The 19,872-nt window shown below is 36.4% G+C and overlaps 1 protein-coding gene across 5 annotated transcripts in view; it reads right to left on the bottom strand.

Annotated features, from left to right (window-relative positions):
• SESTD1 (SEC14 and spectrin domain containing 1) overlaps positions 1–19,872 on the bottom strand; it is a 54,740-nt gene that overhangs the window by 11,606 nt on the left and 23,262 nt on the right. For 4 of the 5 annotated variants that reach the window (XM_069861044.1, XM_069861046.1, XM_069861047.1 and 1 more), the window contains 6 exons: positions 13,156–13,269; positions 10,929–11,026; positions 10,492–10,547; positions 8,112–8,323; positions 5,281–5,403; positions 2,080–2,274 (listed from right to left, as the gene is read on the bottom strand). In XM_069861044.1, the coding sequence (XP_069717145.1) occupies positions 2,080–2,274; positions 5,281–5,403; positions 8,112–8,323; positions 10,492–10,547; positions 10,929–11,026; positions 13,156–13,269 (798 nt within the window). The remainder of the gene's footprint in view (positions 1–2,079; positions 2,275–5,280; positions 5,404–8,111; positions 8,324–10,491; positions 10,548–10,928; positions 11,027–13,155; positions 13,270–19,872) is intronic. The other variant, XM_069861048.1, reaches the window with a different exon arrangement.

Genomic DNA, 19,872 nt, shown 5'->3' with positions numbered 1-19,872 from the left:
CAATTGATGAGAAGCCCAACGTGCATTGTAATGTGCACTCACCGCCCAGCAGGCCAGCCATATCATGGGCTGCAGCAAAAAAAGCATGGCCAGCAGGGCAAGGGCGCTGGAGGCCAGTTACAAGTCGGGTTCCCCAGGGCTCAGTGCTGGGTCCAGCCCTGTTCAATGTCGTTATCAATGACCTGGATGAAGGCATCGAGTGCGCCCTTAGCAAGTTTGCGGACAACACTAAGCTGGGTGGAAGTGTCGATCTGCTGGAGGGTAGGGAGGCTCTGCAAAGGGATCTGAACAGGCTGGACCGCTGGGCTGAGTCCAATGGCACGAGGTTTAACAAGGCCAAATGCCGGGTCCTGCACTTGGGGCACAACAACCTTATGCAGTGCTACAGACTAGGAGAAGTCTGTCTAGAAAGCTGCCTGGAGGAGAGGGACCTGGGGGTGTTGGTTGACAGTCGACTGAACACGAGACAGCAGTGTGCCCAGGCGGCCAAGAAGGCCAATGGCATCTTGGCTTGTATCAGAAACGGCGTGACCAGCAGGTCCAGGGAGGTTATTCTCCCTCTGTACTCGGCACTGATGAGACTGTTCCTCAAATCCTGTGTTCAGTTCTGGGCCCCTCACCACAAGAAGGATGTTGAGGCTCTGGAGCGAGTCCAGAGAAGAGCAACAAAGCTGGTGAAGGGGCTGGAGAACAGGCCTTATAAGGAGCGGCTGAGAGAGCTGAGGTTGTTTAGCCTGGAGAAGAGGAGGCTGAGGGGAGACCTCATTGCTCTCTACAACTACCTGAAAGGAGGTTGTGGAGAGGAGGGAGCTGGCCTCTTCTCCCAAGTGACAGGACAAGAGGAAATGGCCTCAAGCTCCACCAGGGGAGGTTTAGGCTGGACATTAGGAAAAACTTTTTCACAGAAAGGGTCATTGGGCACTGGAATAGGCTGCCCAGGGAGGTGGTTGTCACCTTCCCTGGAGGTGTTTAAGGCACAGGTGGATGAGGTGCTGAGGAGCATGGTTTAGTGTTCGATAGGAATGGTTGGACTCGATGATCCGGTGGGTCTCTTCCAACCCACTGGATTCTGCCCCTCCACTCTACTCTCATGAGACATCACCTGGAATATTGTGTCCAGTTCTGGAGTCCCCAGCATAAGAAGGAAATGGTACTATTGGAAGGGGTCCAGAGGAGGGCTGCAAAGATAATCAGAGGGATGGAGCACCTCCCATACGAGGACAGGCTGAGAGAGTTGGGGTTGTTCAGCCCGGAGGACTCTCCAGGAAGACCTAACAGTGGCCTTCCAGTACCTGGAGGGGCCTGCAAGAAAGCTGTGGAGGGACTTTTTACAAGCACATATAGTGATAGGATGAGGGGGAATGGCTTTAAATTGGAAGGGGGAAAATTTATACTAAACATTAGGAAGAAATTCTTCATAATGAGGCAGATGAAACACTGGAACAAGTTACCCAGGGAAGCTGTGGATGCCCCACCCCTGGAAATGTTCAAGGCCAGGTTGGATGGGGCCATGAGCAGTGGTCTAGTGGGAGGTGTTCCTGCCCATGGCAGGGCAGTTGGAAGTAGATGATCTTTAAGGTCCTTTCCAACCTGAAGCATTCTATGATTTTATGATAAATACTGATATTTAAAAAGAAGTCTTGAGCTTCAGATGGTAGGTCTGCAATCTTCTAAACATCTGGAAATCTGTAATTTTAGATCTTTCTCTTAGCATCAACAGGAAAATAAACTCATGAAAGATAAATGACCCACCTAGCTATAAAATTCCAAGATCATACATACCTACATGGGGGAGGACGTAAAGCCAAAGGTTTGGTGTTTTTTTTAAGACAAATATAAGATAGAAATAAATACCAGTTTAAAAAAGAAACTATGAAAAGTATACCAAATTGTGGTTCAATTAATGCATATTAATCTAACATTTAAAAAAATACCAAGGCGGGGGAGAAAGCAACATTTCAAGTAGCAATCATTTTATTTCAAATTTTACTGAAGTGTAAGACATACTACAAATTTTTTTCCTGTGTATTCAACATTTGTAATTGGTGAGCCTGTGAAAAGTTTAAAAGAAAAACTTACATCCTGGGCAACACTGTGGAATTCAAGAGCTGCTTGTAATAGATTCTGCCTGAATTCCAGCTGACTGGCTTGCCGGTAACACACATCACTCAGCTGTTGTTGCAATGCTTTCAATTCCACAAGGTCCTCCTCATCCCCGGCATTTAGAAGAGCTGCTATCTGCTGATTAAGCTCAACATAAACAGCAAACCACTCCTGCAAATACAAGAAAATTAGGCATCAAAGTAATACCAAGCACCATTCTATTTCTGTTAAAATGGCATACATCTAACTGCAGACTAACAAATAATCAGATTGAAAAAAGAACTTATTACAGCTTACACTATAATCATAAAATCTCACACAGGAGGAAAACAACATTCCTATTTTCACAAAGTGCTTAGTACATTTTGATACATACATTGTAGCATAAAACAAATGGTGCATAACGATAGGAAGATTACAAGGCATGGCCAGTAGCACCCAGCAGAATCTCCCACTTTTACTGAACCAGCAGAGGAATTCCAATCTGTACTGAAACAAAAGACCTTTTGCCAAGGGCAAGCTATTTACAAAAAGCTGTTCATAAGACTACCCAAGGTATTACTTTCAGTGACGTGATTGAAACAAGCAATTATATTCTTAATGCACCTAGAAGAATACTACTGTCGAGAAAATGGAAGCAATCTTAATCTTTGAACAAAATAGGGTACCTATGCACACAGAAAAATATCCTTGTTTCTTTTTTAAGGAAAACTTAATAAACTTAATACTCAATGCAAAATGTGTAATTTGTTTTTCAGGTACTTTGATTACTGAATATCTACATGGGAGTTTGTTATATTGTAATGGTGGTAATTTACAAAAGAAAATAGTTCAAATATTTAACAGTTTTGGGAGACTTTTTAAAACTCCATATAGCAAGATCACAGTCACGTCTCTCATGCCTGAGATACATGTAAAGCAAAACATGTTTGCTCAACAGCTTTTTATTTGGGCCTGCACTAAAGTGACCTTCAAATGTCTTATGCATTTCTAATACTATAGAACAGCACCATCTATTGGCCTGAAATATCTGATTTCATTAGTATTCTTGACACACTCTTACTGGGATGTTCACAATTTTTTAAAACTATGCCATCAGCTTTTGCATCATTTATTTACAAAGCATGCAAAATAAGAGTATAAATATCCATATTCTGAATATTTTTTCCTTTTAACCTAAAGATGCCTCTACCATCTGCTCATAGGAAGAAACAGAATATGAAAAGATGCAAGGAGAGGGAAAGTAATTAAAAAACCAAATTACCTATCAGCTAAAAATTTAAAAGCAGAATAAATCTCTCATCTACCCTAAAAGAGCAACTAAGATGACATAATATGGAAACATCTTAACACGTCACGCGTACTGTAGATATATAAGTTAATAAACTCAGTTTGCACAAAGTAACTCTTATTACCTTCAGACACTGAACAGAGGAAAATAAGGCACACCTGCACATGACAGCTAAAAATCATGGAGATAAGGCCAACATTTGCTCAAAAATAACAGCTCTAGTATATTGCTCATAAATAACACTCAAATTGAAAACCAAACCAACCAACAAAAAAAAGAAAAAGGAAAACAAACAAGAAGGAAAACAAAGAACCATCCTAGAAGAATTATTTTTTTTACTTCTGAGTAAATTGAAATGAAAAAGCCTCTTTCTAAAATAAATTCAACATTTCTGCATCTTCAAAACTGAAGTAATATACTCAGAAATAAATAGGAAATTACAAAAAAAAAAAGCATATAAGCCATTAATTTAATTAAGAAAAAACATAGGAAAACAATGAAACAGGAAGTGTATGCTCAGCTATTATGAAATATTTAAAAATCAAAGAAAAAGGCAAAGTACATTGAATGCTGTTGTCCAAAAATGGTTTTAATTTAAAACATAGGCCTCTCAATTTAAAGTAAACCAGTGGCCTCCCGTTTGCTTCTTTAGTTATATTAATTTTTCAGACAACTCCTTCCAGCATCTGAGAACCAAGCAGCATTCCCTCTTGTCAGTGCTTTAGTGATAAGCAAATCGTAGGCCAGTCTGCAAACTTCTGTGGGATTTCAATGATTTCCAGGACTATATTTAGCTCCAGATAAAGCATGGTTGGGTTATAAATATCCAAGTGAGAACAAGGAATATTCAATCTTGTTTTCTCTTTTCAGCTTGAAGCGCTAATATGATTGAAAGATATTCAAAATTACTTTTGTCAATGAAATAGGCAGGTGATTTTTTAAAAAATTCAAATTTTAATTGTAAGATGTTTTATCAGGTACTGGTTTTCAGAGAAGGATATTGCTTGAAGAGCTTAAAGCAACAAGACAGGAGGTACGAGATTCACTTGACCAAACACAGACACCTACAACACACTTCTGCATTTGAGCAAGGAAACTGTACTCAGTAGATACGTAGTCAATAGAACCAGCGTACTCAGTCAGAATGAGCACAGCATTACTCAGACTAAAGTTCTGAGTTGGTTGTTTTTTCTAAATTACCTCAGAAAAACTATAACCCTGTGACTATTTTCTTTGTCATCATTGTGAAGGGAACTCAGGAAACGTGGACTGAATTGTCAATGTCTACATCAAGAAAAGTCAGAAGAGAGGAAAAGCACTGTGAATAACGCTCCTTTTGGGAACACTAAGTAGTCATATCCCAATTACACTTAATCATCTGACGAAAAGACAAAATTCTACTGAACCTTAGGAAGTCTTCAAAGTTAGAAGCAAATGCATCAAAGTCAGTACAGTTACAAAGCAGTCTCTTCAATATTACATTAAGTCCTGATCAATAAATGTGTTAAGCCAGTTTCAACTACTAGCAACTGTAGATTAAGAGAGACAAAATATTAACTTATTCACCTGAGAAGTACAGGACTTCTCAACCATTTTGGCAGGGAGAAAAAAGGAAATTCACCCCTCCTGATCAACATAATAATTGTAACACAACAAAAGCAAAAAGCCATAGATAAAAATCAGCATTTTCAACACATGAAAAGAAAATAAATAATACGGTCATTACATATACACGTTAAGTTCTTAAACTGCTCAGGAACTTCTCTGTAACCCATAAAATCAAGCACTATGCAAAATTCCTAGAAACTCATAACCAAAATACACTGTTCATAACCCTATGTACTTAAGATTATTTTGCTACTTGAAAAGGGAAAGAGAAGTCTCACACTGTGCTGACTCTCGATTTCTTCATGTTTCTGTTGCAAAGCTTGTGAAGCTCTAATTGAATCACCTATTCCCCACTGGGTTCTTAGCTGTTCTGATCCAGGTCCTTCAAGCCAATTGACTACCTGTCAATAGGACAAAGATGACAAAAATAAAGTACCAAATCAGTTACATGAAAACTCGTATAAAAAGAATTTTAACATAAGCAGAAATATTTTGAAGTATGTATTTAAGAAAAGAAAATGAAAAATGCAGGAATACCCCCACGTTCTGAGGCTTAATAAAAAGGCACAGGAAGCCAGTTTCCTCTGTTTAGTGTGACTTTTGTCTAAACAAAGACCACAACATACGAAACAGTTTTTCAGGAAATAATATACAACACCCAATTTAACACCACAACCATGAAAGAAATGAAAAAGGGATTAATTGGACCGTTTTCCTAGTGCCGCTAGGCTACATTTGCAATAGTAATCAAGAACAACCACCTCCATTACAGAAAGTCACTCAACTCACCCCACCTTTCAGTCATCCCACCTGTCTCTTCCCACTCCTACTTTTCACCTCCCCTCCACCCATAAGAAGCACTGTTTCAGAGCATATATTCTTTGATCCAAAAGCACTCTGGGTCTTCCTTGCTTTTACCATTAGCAATGCCTTCATTGACCAAGCTGATCTCCCCATTACATTTCCCAGAAGCTACTGCATTGCCTCTGAAACTGCTCAGCATAGTACAATGCCATTCTTGTGTGACAGACAGTTGACCTGAGAAGACTCAGTAGGGTCGTGGAGAAAAAAAGCAATATTATTTTCATAAAACAGTTTTTTAAACAATTAATGACTAGACTACTGCAAGGCCTGGCATTAATTTTTGTGAATTAAGATTAGAAAAATAGTAATTAGTATCTCTGCCTAAGAGGGGACAAAGCTATAATTTATCATAATGTACAGAGCTGCTCGTCAGCAGTCTGTTCAGTAGAATCGCTCATTGGAAAACATCTGGAAATCATTGCAGTCTTTACACTGCAGAAGAGAAGACTAAGGAAAGGGAAGCAGAACTACGGAAGAGAAGGAAGAGTGACAACACAAGGGAAGAGAGGTGGTTACAGATAACAGGATTTTGAGACAGGAGTAAGAACTAAGCAGTTCACAGTAAGCAAAACCAGCAAACAGTGGAAACAAAACAAGAATACAAAAGCAAGCCAGGAGTGGTTAGCAATATAAGGAACTATATGATGAATGAAATAGGAAATAAAAAAAATTAAAGACCACAAACAACACCAATCAGCAACCCAAGAGGAAAACTACATACACTCCCACTGTAACTGAAAAAAATTACAAGCACATTATACTGCAACTTCTGCTTGCTTTAGCAAAATAAATTCTACATCACTTTGCCTTTATTGGTTTCCCCCAGGTCACCACCTTACTTTTTTTCCTGTTACCCCAACTTTGTCCCATAAACCAAAAGAAAAATGAATAAATTTCTAGGTTCAGTAAGTTTTCCCCATACATCTGTATGCCATTTAGAGAGTTTCCATACGCATTTTATGAAACTGATTAGCCAGTAAAAGAGCAAAACACTTTCCCTGTGTACTGGGACTCATTTCACTTTCTATGCAGCATCCACAGTGTACACTGAGCAAATGAATAACTATTTCTAATACAAATATAGCAAAATGAGGCTGATACCCCAGTAAAAAAAAAAAGCCTACTTAAATGCATTAATCTAATTTTGTCAAAGTATATCATAAACCTCATTTCAATCAGCACAACTTGTTCAACCACTATAACTTTAAACACGGAAAATTACACCTGATTTTACTCACGGATGTACTTATATTCTATACCGTACTCTAATATATTCTATACAGTACTGCTTTCATATTTTCATTATTTCTAGCTCAAAATATCAAAAGATGACATTTGCTTTTTTTATATTTTTATAATAAACTAAATGACTACATAAGGCAAAACTATTACCTCAGTGGATTTATATTTTCACTCCTAGAAATAAAGAGATCGATTAACTTTTGTCTTTACCCATATCAGGAATGCCGTGAAGTGTAAATATTTAATTTGCACTCCTCCTGCTTTGGAAATGTCAATGTTGAAAGGTTAAAAGCAATACCCATTCCATTTTATGCATATTCAAACTTAAAAACATAAATCTAAAGTAATAAACACAAGATGAATAAATTAATTCCATTTCTTTGATTTTCTCTACTGAGACTTTGCTGAGAAAATGCTGAAAGTGCTAATTACATGCCTGTTTCCAAAGCACCAAACCAATCTAGTATGACCTTTAACATGATTGATTAGGAAGATTTGTATTCATTCTGGTCAGTGTAGCCTTGAAATACAGAGAGTTTAATCACTTTAACTTTGTTTAAAACATGAAGCACTAGACAAAGGAATAAAAAGTGGCTTATCTTCAGTAACAGGAACTTAAAACAATACGGGCAATGGAAGGTTTCCAACTCTCAAGCAAAATTAGAGTCACATATGCCTCATTTGGGAATGTTCCTCTCTTTGCTAAGAGGTCAGGCGTTTGACCGTCTGAGAGAGTAGTGGTACACTGCCACAGTACACAAGAAAGAAACAATGCAAAGGTTCTTCACTATGACAGCAAGTACAGTTCTAATCACCTCCACGTTACCACAACCACCTTTCAAAAGTCACTACAGTAGCCACAATGTGAAAACAGGACATTTCATTTTGAGAAGTGGAAGGAGGCATGAAGCATTCACCTCTGATTCTTACTTTTGCAGGAAATTGTCTGGGACTTGAGCTCAAACCTCTGCCTCAGAGTATTCAAGAATAACTCCAGGCTTACCTGCATTACCTTCTGCTGAATCTCCTCTAGTTGTGTGCGCTTGCTACGTTGTCTACAAACTTCCTGGTAGCGGGTATATTGCTCTCTGAGCGAGTCTAATAGCTTCATGACTTGTGGCTGAGCAAGTAGTTCATCATCCATTGGAGACCAGGATACACCTCCATCTGAACCATTGAATCGACGCTGTTGTAACTCAGATAGTAACTCATGACCTTTAAGAATACATATATTAATATGGTTAATTTATATTTTTTAAAAAATAAAAATTAAAAAAGCACAAGAACTAGTAAGCATGCCTGCTTTTAGACCATCTGATGGTACATTTTTACAGCTAATAATCTTTCATGCATTGTATACATTCAATAATACCATTTCATGCAGAGCACTGGCCACAATTTGTGGATTTGCATCAGTCAAAAATAGGGTAGAAATCATGTGGTATATTTTAGATATATAAGAGACATACTGTGACTTTAACATCCATATTGACAATAGCACTGATTAAATGTAAAGAAACAATTGCAAAGCACAATCCTGAATCTAGAACACCTCTAAGTATTCTGGTGTACTTCAAAATACTATCTGGCATCTGAAGTATTACTTGCAAACAATTCATATTCTTAGACTAAATAAATGATCGAGAAGCACTAACAAATCAAGCATACATAAACTTGTCTGTTATCTTTCAGGATTTTTATAAAATGTACACAGCTTTCACAGGAAGTAGAGCTGAAGTCTAAGTACTTTGATCAATACTTTTTTCTTACTTCTCACCTTTTCTCTTAAGCATCATATCAGGGTACAGACTCTTTAGAGTGTAATGACTTTCATATATGCAAAAATACCAAGTTTTGAATACTTAATCCTCTGCTTAAACTGTTTGAAGAATATTGTGGTGAAGTTTTCAGGATGTGAACACTGTATTACTAATATACCCCAAATCATCAATTTGTTTCCCAAAAGCTCAGTGAACAAGTTAGCAAATAAAGTTTGGTCACTAAGCAACTGTTGGTGTAAAAGTGAAAATCTGCAAATTCCACATTCATCAATTCTGCAGGTCTTGATATTTTAACAGGTCAGTTCACTAACAGTAAAAAAAATACCACTAGAATAGTAATTATAATACCTCAAGGAAAATGCAGAAATATACTCTAATGCAACAGGTATTATCTAAGACAACCAAAATGCCAAGGGCTTTGGAGATTGTAGCAAGGAACTTTAAATTACTCAGCTTATATTATCGTGAAATGAACATGTCTTAAGAATTAAAATACATTTTGCTATACATATTGGATTTCACCTTTTGTAATTTACAGATAGGCACAGGTGGCCACAGGGCAAATGGATTTAAAGGCTTTCACAAGTCATAGTTCTACTGGATAATTTTGAAGTTTTATTGTATTGTTTCAGCAATAAAGGATTAACATTTTCCAGGTAAAAGTACTTTTTAAAACTAGATTCTTATCAAATTCTAAGAACTATACTTTATATGTGGATCTGTAGCTTGTGAAAGCAACAGTGCTTGTGACTATGAAGACAGAAGCCTTATGTAAAACTTCAATTTGTTCACATTTACCTTTAAGAGATAGGAAACTTTAATTGGAGAGAGTTTAATTTTTTTATTCTCAAACTATGAATACAGTGAATGTAACAAAGTGAAAGGTTGCCTCTCTTAGGAATTACCATGGTTTGGTGAAAGTTATTCAATTTCATAGCTCAAAAATAAAAAATTCATTATGCCATAACTAAGAAAATATAGAATACATGTAAACTACCATTCCTGGAAGCCATGTACTCACACAAAACTCAAGGGTTTTGTCCAAAAAACCCCTTACCATTAGAGGAGGATACACAATCAGACTAAAATCCAGAGAGAGTATCTATGAACATTTCACATTTTAATAACTTTAAAAGGCCACAGCAAGGAACCATTGTTTCACCTTTTAACTAAAACAATACTATCCCACACCTAAATAACCTAATATTTTACAGAGAGGGCATGAAAAGCCAGCAGTTCTTTGGCAAATATTAATAGGATCCACACCTTAGCTTGCAGCAGGCTATAAGATACAGATTCTGAGCATTCAGACTCTGATCATCACCTTAACACTATGCATTACTTCCTATTCTACAAAGGGAAAAAGTCTTTAAGCAAATTTCTAGTCTAAATCAACAGTCTGTTATACTTTATCGTCAATAGGATATTTTCCCCTAAAGAAAACCATTTCAATCAAAGAACCTCAAATTGTTTAATACTGATGGGAGTTACATTGTGACGATTGCTAAGAAAAATTATTGTACTCTGTGCTTTCACTCTGGGCTTAAAAATTCATAACATTACTTTATTGACCAACATTATCATTTTTATGACTTACTATACCTGTCTGCAGTACTGTCTCAGGATCAACTGATGGAAGGAAATTCAAATCTACTGATCTTGAATAAAGAAACAAGCACATTATTAAGAATATTAAACTTTATAATAATTATTTAAAGTAACCATCATGTTATTACTTTGTATTACATTAGCACTAAACTTCAACTAAGGCCAGAGCTACCCAATGCTGTCAAGAGACTATGTCTCCCCTCACTCAGTGAAGTGCTCATTTTTACTACTCACTGTATCAAAAAAGCCGCATGCAGTCAACAGCCAAATGAGCATCCATCTAAAGACACGCTGAGAGATTTTGTAGACTACTTTCAGAATTTCTTTACAAATTTGAATACATTTAAGTCACTTCATATTTTCAATATTGTTTGGATTCCAAATGAAAGTTACAATCCAAAAGCACCGATTTCAAATAGCAAACCACAAACCTCTCTTTCTCTTGTTGCATTCCTTTATCACTTCCATTGTTAATTAGAGCAAGTTCATCCAGTAAGGATGTTGACTCTTTCGTGAACTTTTCAAATACCTAAACAAGAGACAAATTTTAATTTAAGAAACGTAAATTAAATAACTGGCAGTATTGAAGGCATTCTTGCAAATTTACCCACTAGTTATATTGGTATACTTCAATCTTTACACAGTGTAATTATTTCCAGTATTTTTTTTGGCAGGGTAGAAAAAGCAGAAAATTGAAATTTTGTCCAGGAAACACCTAAAAGCACTGAGATTACTTAGGCAGTAAATATTACACTGAGTATAATGAAGACAGAATGAATTCTGAAATATTGAAAAATTGAGATTTCTGCAAAACCTGTTAAATTAAGGACATGTTTATTCAACATTCTCATTTAAGCCTTTAAGTAAATCTTAAGAATAATGCTAGAGAATCAAGACATGGTACACCATCTGAAAGCTTACTTGAATTGATTAAAACAGTCAATTTTATTAAAAGTTGGAATCTTCACAACTACAACATGGGCTATATTATAATTAATACCTAAGACAAAAGAAAGAAGTATTATATAGAAAGAAATATTCTTATACAGTGTTTGAATATAGGGTCTTCTGATCACAGATAACAAGGCCTCTATAGTGAGACTCTGGTTATTGATTGGACGATTCCACTATACCTGACTTCTGAGATTTTGTTTTTTGGCTTTTAGTTTTGTTTTCTAACAGAACTAAGCGTGATCTGGTGTCACACACAATAACTTTCAGGTCTTTTTGGTGTTAATAGATTAATAACCAGTAACCTCCAAATGAACCTTCCCTAACCTATCTAGGACTGCTTACATTTCAGGGAAAACAAAAAAGGACACAAGGCTGACAGCTCTTAAGAGCCAATTTATAAGAGCTATTTATAAAATACAAGCTAAATTCAGTTGTTACAAAAGGAAAAAAATCCATAGAATTAAAATGTATTAACAGTTGTAGACTATTTTTCAGCTACTACTTTAAACAACCTTTCTGCCTTGTCTAGTTTCAGAATTCAGGAGTTGCAATGGTGGAGTTTCTTCATCAATATAAAAACCAGGTGAAACAAGGCAAGAGAGGAAAGATAGGAGAACAAAATTTTCAGGTGTAGTCTAAACAAATATAAAGCATAAGTCCCAGCTTGAGTGGCAGGACTGGCCTTACGAATTTTAATGAATGCAGGGATAATCTCACAGAAGCCAGAATTGTATATATCAGAGAGAAATTAAGGAAAACTAAAATATTCCAGGCAGAAAAGAAACAAGCTGCCTTGACCTAATGCATGGACTTAATGTGTGCCCACAAAGATCAGTAGAAAAAAAAGCTGCACAGCAGATGATGCTCTCTCTCTGTCATTGGGTCTGAGCACACAATTCACTGAAACAATTTGCAGAAAAGAAGCATGGTACATTTGGTGTAAGCACTCAAATTTATTGAGGGGGAATTACTGCTGTGAGATTGACTGCAGGGCATGTTTAAAGGCTTTGGCCATATGTGGTTAGGACACGCTGTGGAGTATTCCTTGTCCGAGATCTCACCTGGAGATCCTATATGAAGATAAGCTTTTTAAGAATAGATTGCATGAGAAAGGAACACGCCATTTCACTGAAAATTAAATTTAATTTCAAAAAAAAAAGTATTTAAGTAACTGGAAAACAAATACCAATTAAGAACAGATTGAAAACATTCCAGACACCAGCAACTGATTAAATAATTTCTGTCTATTGATGATTTAGGGGTTTATTTGCTCCTAAACATTTACTGCATCCCTATATCTCCTGGGGAAACAGAACTGACAGAGGTTTTAGTATGGGACAGCTTAAAATCTGGCTCTCAGTCCATAGGAACCAAGGCCTAAGAGAGAACCTTGAAGGATCTGCAGAGTCCAAGCATCTCCTTGATTTAGATTTCTCTTAGCAGCAGCCAATTTCCTTTTGTAGCAACTATACCACACATTCAGGCTGTTGTATAGTGACAATCTACAATACAGCTGCATTAAGGAACTTGTTGGTTCAACAAATTGATTGCATTTGCTTTATCATCCCCTGAGCAAATCCAGTATTGGTTATTATCATAAGACTATTTATGAATTTAGCAGTTCTACGCAAATAAAAATCCATGGCTCAAGAATGTATTTTGTAAAAACAAAAACCAAAAAAAACCAACAACCCCCAAACTAACCAGCCTCTTATTCAGCCAATCCATGTGATCGTAAGTGAGAGATCCTCCAAAATCTTCCGTTAGTTGGCATGGTTCTATATAGCGAGTCAGCTTGTTAGCAGATACTAAAATAACCTGCAACAATAAAATAAGTTTTAAGTACACTGTAAGCAATCCTTTTTTCCCTTAAGTATTCCAGAAATTGTATTAAGCATATCCAGAGGTACTAAACTGATTTTTCTGTGATTTAGGGAAAGTGACCCTTTTACAGCTAAGTTTTTAAATGAAGTATGGCTGGTTGCAAGATACATGGGCCTAAAATAGATAGGTAATTTTGATATGCAGTGTATATCTCATGCATAATCCTGTAAGAGCATCGTCTGTACCACCTTCTCCACTTACAACAACAAAAGTGTTTCTTGCATATCTGTTTTCTTGGTGGTAACTGATGCTTCTTGACTAAATCATATACCACACAATCTTTTTAATGAATATAGTAGCAGGGTACCATGTTGCATCACTCTTTTGCAGTACTTCCAGTCCCAGAGGTGAGTTTGTGCCATAAAAGTTATGTGCCTGCATTTACTGTGCAAATACGCTCAGTAGGAGTTGGACCAACCATTCGCTTTCCATGAGTAACTAAATCCAAATCTCAGTATGCTTAGAAGCCCAAGTCATTCACCCAAGAGACAAATCTAGTTCATCAATTACATAAGAAGATAAAGGAAAACACAGCTCCACTGCTGGTCAGAAGACTATTTTTCCCTTCATTTCTGCATTCTATAAGCTCCTGGCTAAGCCTTAGTCATATTAACCTAACCCAAAAGCTGGCAGCACAGGTTGGTTTGATATACGATATGCTAAGCCTGGAATAACTCCTATGGAAAAAAACCCCAAACCTGCCTATGCAAGCAGACATATTGGCAATATATAATCAGGAAGAAAAACTGGAGACAGTTTTGAGAACCCATCACATCATGCACATAAATCTGGCAGGGGACAATAATATGCAGAAAGAGCCAACTGGACAGAACCTTTTACTTCAAGTCTAGCTCCATGTTCCTGCAGACACTGGAAGACAGAAAACCCATACTAAACTTACAGGTTTTCTCCTTAAAATTACCTCAAGGATTGTGTCTTTCACTACTTCAGGACAGTTCAGACCTGCTTAGATCACTAAATCAATTTGATATACCAAACCATTGATAAAAATATGTTTGAGATAGGTTTTGATCTCAAAACCCATTCAAGTCAACAAACATTGGTCATCTTTAAAAACAAAAAGTTAGAGGTTGCACTATCTCCATCCCTGGAAGTCTTTCAAAGCCCCAGTGGATAAAGCCCAGAGTAACCGGGTCTAATCACATATATGATCCTGCTTTGAGGATCTTGTACTAGAGGCCTCTCAAAGTCCCTTCTAATTGGAATTCTGTGACTTTTCAGTTCTTACATTTAAAGAATCTAGAGAGTTCCAAACAAATGGTCAAATAGTTAATGTGTAAGAACATCCTCCAGCAACATTCAGCCCATACAGGTTTTTCTCCTGTATTCTTAATGGCATGCAGCTGCCACAAAGGAATTAGCATGTAGTTTAAGTAACGCCGGTAACCAGCCCTAACTCCAGATGCTTCTACATCCAAGAAAAAATAAAACCTTTATTCTTCTTCCTTCAGGCACACATTTGTGTTTTAGGTCATTTTCACATTCTATTTTCATCTTCACGTGTTCAGAAAAAAAGGGAAAAAAATTTACTCCATCAGGACATTTTGGTGTGGAAACTAAAATGAACAGGACACCTGGTTCACATCACTGAAATACCAGTTCTAAAATAAATAAATAAATCATCAAATAGCATGAAGAAAAGGATGGATTGCATTGAGACCCCTTATTTCTGACCTTTTAACCGAGATCATTCAGGAAGGGGGGACAAGCTTTATGAACCTGTACCAGGGAAACATTTTAAAAAATTCTCTCCTACAAAGCAAAACCTGCCTATAACAATTCTACTAGCTAGATAAGAAAATAATCCCATGACAAAAATGAGATTTGGTCAAAGAGCGTAAATTTCTTTTGCACCTTATTAGAAAGATTTTGGAAAAGAAAATAGTAAATAGCTCAATAGTAAGCCTTATTATAACTTAAAACCTTGTTCCAAAAACCATTCATTAAAAAAAACACTTCTTTTTTTCCCATTTTTCATTAAAAACCTGTTTCTTTCTTAAACTGTTTATTGACTGTTCAGTGGAATAACTGCAGAAATTCTGTTGGGATACTTAAAAAAGGTGAACAAACATTTGAATTTTTGAGAAGGTGGTGGCAGAAGGAAGGTTCCTAAACAGAATTTAGCTCTTATTTTAGACCCAGACTAGTGGCTGTGCTAACGTAACACCCTGCATATACTTTAAATCATGGAATCATAGAATAACCAGGTTGGAAGATGTATCAAGAGTGCGATTTGCCTCTCTGAAGCTTCTGAAATACTTTTAAAATCACCTACTACACTTTCAGTCCATAAGAACACAGACCGAGAGCCAAAGAAAAAGAGCTGTTGAAAACCGGTAGGTGTGATGTTGCACAGGGAGAAGATACTTGTCTTGTACAGATATGAATTCTACTTTAGGTTCAACACCTATAGCATGCAAACCTTTGCTGTCACAGATTCTTAAAACTTTTCAAAACCCTATCACAGTAATGGCCTTTGACCATTTGTGAAAATAAATGTCAAATTACCACATCCTGGAAAAAAAAGTTTCCTTTATGAATTAGCATTTGACCTTTGCATTTGAATTTCAAACTTCAATGTATTGTCTGTTGTGCTTCACAAAGCTTTTAGTCACTTTGGCTCTTCAAAATACTGAATAGTTTAATCCTTTGTTAATACTACACTTACAATTATTTGTTATCCTTCCCTTTAAAATTACCAAACTGCACTAAACCACTAACCACAGAGAACATCTTTAGTTTCACCTCTGTTTGAAAAGAATGATCACTTTCTATTGTTTGATCAGCTTCTAATACTCCTAGATAAGACACAGATACAAATTAAGACCTTTTACAGTTATAAAAATAGAAATATACCACTGTTTGCTTGCAGTTAGATTGTTTTGGTTTTTTCTTCTTCTTTTTTTAAAAGTCATCTTACTATGTTGCCTTCAGAAAAAAAAATGTTTTCTTAATCCAAAGCAAAAGCCTTTGGACAGCAGAAAACAGTTGGATGTTAAAGTGAACAGCTTAAATTTCCTAAGGGAGAAATCCATAAATCTGGACAGACAGTAAGACAGAAAAGTATAAGTTATTGAATCTTTAAATCTTTGCTTCCCCTCCTACTTGGTCCACCCACTTCTGACAACAGTGACAGCTAATAAGGCGACAGTGTTAGCAAGTTTCAAATATGTCCTGTTTGCTGCCGACCAGATATCATCGGCACTCAGTTCTGATTAAAACCTAGAAGAGTGGTAGCTCCTCTCATCATTGCTCTACACTGATCGGCAAACATGCTTTGTACAATGTTGACCTGCTAAAACACTGCGAAAGCCAGGTGTGCCCAACTACTGAGAGGTTTACATGGGATGAAAGTGCATGCACTACAGTTTCTCACTTACTTTAAGTAGCCTTTAAAATCATAAGGGTACTAAGTAATGCTACTCATGAAATTAGATGCATCTTTAGAAAAAGGGTAAGAATAACAATGTACCTATTATACACCTTATTAGCTGTTTGATGTTACGTAAAGTTGATAGAAATACAACTGTCAAGAACATTTACACCTACAATAATACATATTACATTTAAATTACGTGTTCTGATTTGTTACACTGCAACATAACTGACTACAAATGTAGCTACTTTAAGACAAACTTCATTCAAACAGGCATAAGAGAAGAGGATTTTGTTTATTTCCCAAAAATTGTGCCAAGAAACACTGGGAAACCCAGATAACTCTTCCCTTTTCACAGCCCAGTTGACAGGTATAACATGCTGAATTTTGATAAAGTCTTTTGGGCTCAATATTAAAGCTGTTTTCTCAGTGAATTGATTCTTGATAATTTGTTGTGCTAGCAGCTTACATATCCAAACAGCTTTGGAAAAATACAAGGAAAGCTTCAATGAACAAGGCTGAGATTTTGTGAGAATAAGTTTGCACTTCAGCCTGTGCAGAAATCCAAACTGTAAAATGCCTGGCTTCATTTTTCACAATACACTGAAGGCAGATTTTGTATAAAAAAATGGCGTTGTTTTTTTTTTTTAAGTGTGAATCCTAAGTGTTTTCTAGTGCATAATCAGATTCACCTTTGGCATTTGTTCTTTAGAAAGTTAGCTGTGCTTATCCTCCAGCAAAGTTAGCTGCTGGAAAAACTTAAATATGGCCTCAACTATTCACCTCATGATTTTTCAAGAACGACTATTGCACTTTCAAGAGAAAAGACATAGCTGCCCATATATCTGGTCTGACAGTGATTCACTGTCATGGAACTGTAAAGCAAAGACTTCATCTGCCCAAGGAGAAGAAACATCTTATTGTTAGATGATAAGTATTATTTCAATTAATCTTTTGAAACACTATTTGAGTAAACACTGAGTAGGATACAATATTATTTGTTAGCATGGGACAATAAACTATACAGTGACCATTTACTTTAACATTACACCAAGAAATAAAAGTTAAATATTTATCTCGCCAGTATCATACAGAAATCTGGCATACTAGAAACACAAGAGCAGCCAGCAGAACCTAGATATACTCTAGACCAACTGTCAACTCCACTCCCAGTAACTGCCTCCTTCACTTTTGAGCACACACAGTTTTGCCCACTCTTTCACCTTCCTATGCAGGGCTCATGATAATAATTAGCATGCTATCTCTTTTACATCCTGAAGAAGAGACTGATAGAAACGTATACTCTAGTATTTTCCAACACACCCTTCTTTAGGACTGAATTTAGAACATGACGTGAACGCAGGCTCACATACTACAGCTCCACAGGGAGAAATCCTTGGTTTGTCTCAATTTTTTAAAAGAAGGGACCCATCACCTCTGATGTTAAAACAGTATCATCAAAGATACACACAGATGAAAAGACACACATTTAAATAAACATCATTTTAATTAAAAACTGGAAACCTATATGCATCTTTGGGGAAATCTACAAATTTTGGTGCCACTATTAAAACACTGGACTGAAAGATCCAATAAAAAAATTACAACACCTCCTACAAAGTGTCATTCATTTGTCATTCTGTGAAGCAATACTCTGCTTATTAGCATCATTCTTAGAGTAAAACTGGGATGATTGTGCCACAATTAATTTCCCAGTAGAGTACTGGGAGCTAAGATACAAAGATACTACAGTAACAATTGTTAATTTCAAAATACAAGAACAGCATAAAAACCTTTTGTAATAACACAGTGGGAAGTTCTGAACTACAGTGTTTTCAATGGCACCAAAAAAAACCACTTAGAAAAGTGTATGAAGTGGGGACTTTTGTATTTTGGAACATTAAGGACTGTTATAATCACGTAACAGGCATTCAATCACTTTCCAAATAAAGATCCTTAGTCTAGGGAATATAAGCATCCACTCAGGTATGTACCACTTGGGTAGACAGAGAAGTTTACTTGAACTGGGGACTGATGTGAAAAAATGTGGTCTAACCACATTGGATTTAGCCTTTCCAGTTTTTTTTCTTAAACGCTTCCTACACTTCTAAAGAAATAGGATCTTACTAGCTACTTTTCAGCTACATAACATGAGAAAAACTAAGTCAGCTAAATAATATTTCTTTCAAAGCAACCTGATATGCAAGTATATAGACCATAATTAAGTTGATATGCAGGAAATTTTCAGGGAAAAATGTGATTTTTAGGTTTTCATACTCTTCTGTATATTGATAACTTGACACTAGAGACCTAAGATTTTCCAGAGCAGATTCTGTTGATGTAAGATCCTAAGAAATTTCTGACACTGTTACTAGAGACTTAGGAGTTGCTAGCTGCTACAGTGAAAGCATGAAGCATTTAGAACTACTCCAACTTTGGACTTCAGGATTATCAGTATCCTTTTGCTATATACTCTGATTTTTCCATCTAGTTCCTGGTTTACCCACCTTTTTTCCTCTTTCTTTTTTAAAAAAGCCCTTGATTTCTTATCTTACAATCCTACGTGACCTTTTAAGTTTTGCACCATTTTTTACACAAGAACAGCAAGTACACCTTCTTCCTACCTCCTTTCGACAAACTGATTTTCAAAGCACTAACCTAATATCTAAACCAGGCTCAGACATTATTTTACCACCTAGTCCTTTAAATGAATAGCATACAGCAAAACAACTCCCACCAGTCTGAAGGTAACTTTCATTGTTTACAAACAAATACTGTTTCTTCTACTTGTAGGGTATATATTTTCCTCAATTTACCCAACCAATCTTCACATGAAAATCTCACAATCAAAACCAACACACTACAGCTACTAACAAAGAGTGATTTGTTTCATATCACTACGAAGAGAGTATAGTAACAAAAATGCAACACCTCCCAGTCCTCCAAAACACAGTTGGAAAATTTTATAGACAAACCCTATTCTTAATACTATTAATGTTTTTAAACTAAGTATTACAGTGCAACATATGCAACACTTCAGCTGAAAGACACACTCGGAACAATTAAAACAGCTCTCCTATTACAGAGCATGGTCACAGGACAAGAGAAAAAAAAAAAAGCCTCGATGAACACATGAACTG

This window comes from Phaenicophaeus curvirostris, chromosome 7 (genome assembly GCF_032191515.1).
Source record: "Phaenicophaeus curvirostris isolate KB17595 chromosome 7, BPBGC_Pcur_1.0, whole genome shotgun sequence".
NCBI classification, from domain to species: Eukaryota; Metazoa; Chordata; class Aves; order Cuculiformes; family Cuculidae; genus Phaenicophaeus; species Phaenicophaeus curvirostris.
The sequence above is the reverse complement of the archived record's forward strand: the minus strand, read 5'-3'. Positions and strand labels throughout refer to the sequence as shown.